General features: G+C 67.4%; 1 protein-coding gene across 1 annotated transcript; it reads left to right on the plus strand.

Annotated features, from left to right (window-relative positions):
• Positions 1 to 74: 74 nt before the first annotated feature.
• Positions 75 to 890, plus strand: LOC115948616 (apolipoprotein A-I). The gene has a single exon (XM_031062415.1). It carries the CDS (start codon positions 133 to 135, stop codon positions 667 to 669), a length of 537 nt encoding a protein of 178 aa, XP_030918275.1. The 5' UTR covers positions 75 to 132; the 3' UTR covers positions 670 to 890.
• Positions 891 to 1,160: the final 270 nt, after the last annotated feature.

The following is a 1,160-nucleotide window of genomic DNA, read 5'->3' on the forward strand; positions in this document are numbered from 1 at the left end:
TGGGGGGGGTGTGGCGGGGGGCTGGGGGGGCCCGGGCGCCGTGCGTGACCTCCCTCCCTCCCGTCCCGCAGCCTGAAGCTGGGCGAGAACCTCGACACGCTGGGCGCGGCCGCCGCCAAGCTGAGAGAGGACATGGCCCCCTACTACAAAGAGGTGCGGGAGATGTGGCTGAAAGACACCGAGTCCCTGCGCGCGGAGCTGACCAAGGACCTGGAGGAGGTGAAGGAGAAGATCAAGCCCTTCCTGGACCAGTTCTCTGCCAAGTGGACGGAGGATCTGGAGCAGTACCGCCAGCGCCTGGCACCCCTCGCCCAGGAGCTGAAGGAGCTCAGCAAGCAGAAGGTGGAGCTGCTGCAGCAGAAGCTGACCCCGGTGGCCGAGGAGGCGCGGGACCGGCTGCGCGGGCACGTCGAGGAGCTGCGCAAGAACGTGGCCCCCTTCAGCGATGAGCTGCGCCAGAAGCTGAGCCAGAAGCTGGAGGAGATCCGGGAGAAGGGCATCCCCCAGGCCGCCGAATACCAGGCCAAGGTGGGGGAGCAGCTCAGCAGCCTGCGGGAGAAGATGACGCCCCTGGTGCAGGACTTCAAGGAGCGCCTCACCCCCTACACCGAGAGCCTCAAGGCCCGTTTCCTCAGCTTGCTGGAGGAGCTCCAGAAGACCGTGGCCTGAGCTGCCGGCCGGCGCGGCCAGGGACTGACCCCAGCCCCGCTCCGCCGCCGCCCCGGGTGCTTCTCCTCAGGGGGCTCTGGGGACAGGCTGCAGGAGCCCCGGGCCAGCCCAGCCCTCGGGTGTCCTCCCCGGAGACCCCCTCTTCCCCTAGAATTCCCTCCCCAGCCCGGCGTCACTCTCAGCTTTGCCTCCCTTTTGAGAAATAAACTTGACTTAAGTTATTGGAGCTCGCTCAGTCTTTGCAGTGGATGCTGGAGGGGGCAAGGGGGGCTCTGAGCTGGGGGTACTGGGGGCCCAGAGGGACTGGGGAGACAGGGAGCTGGCGTGGGGTGCCCTGGGCCGGTGAGGGATGCCCTGGGCTGGTGAGGGGTGCCTTTGAGTCCAACTCTGCCCGAGGTGCAGCCGAGCTCAGCCCCACACAGGTTGCTGGGGTGTGTGGCACTGAATGTGAGGGAGTTTTTGGGAGCAGCGCACGGCTCCTGCCACCCCGG

The sequence above is a fragment of the Geospiza fortis genome, unplaced genomic scaffold, assembly GCF_000277835.1.
Source record: "Geospiza fortis unplaced genomic scaffold, GeoFor_1.0 scaffold183, whole genome shotgun sequence".
Taxonomy (NCBI): Eukaryota; Metazoa; Chordata; class Aves; order Passeriformes; family Thraupidae; genus Geospiza; species Geospiza fortis.

What these genes read in the sequence shown, in the direction of transcription:
- LOC115948616 (XM_031062415.1), top strand. Translation starts at nt 133, where the DNA reads ATGGCCCCCTACTACAAAGAGGTGCGGGAGATGTGGCTGAAAGACACC.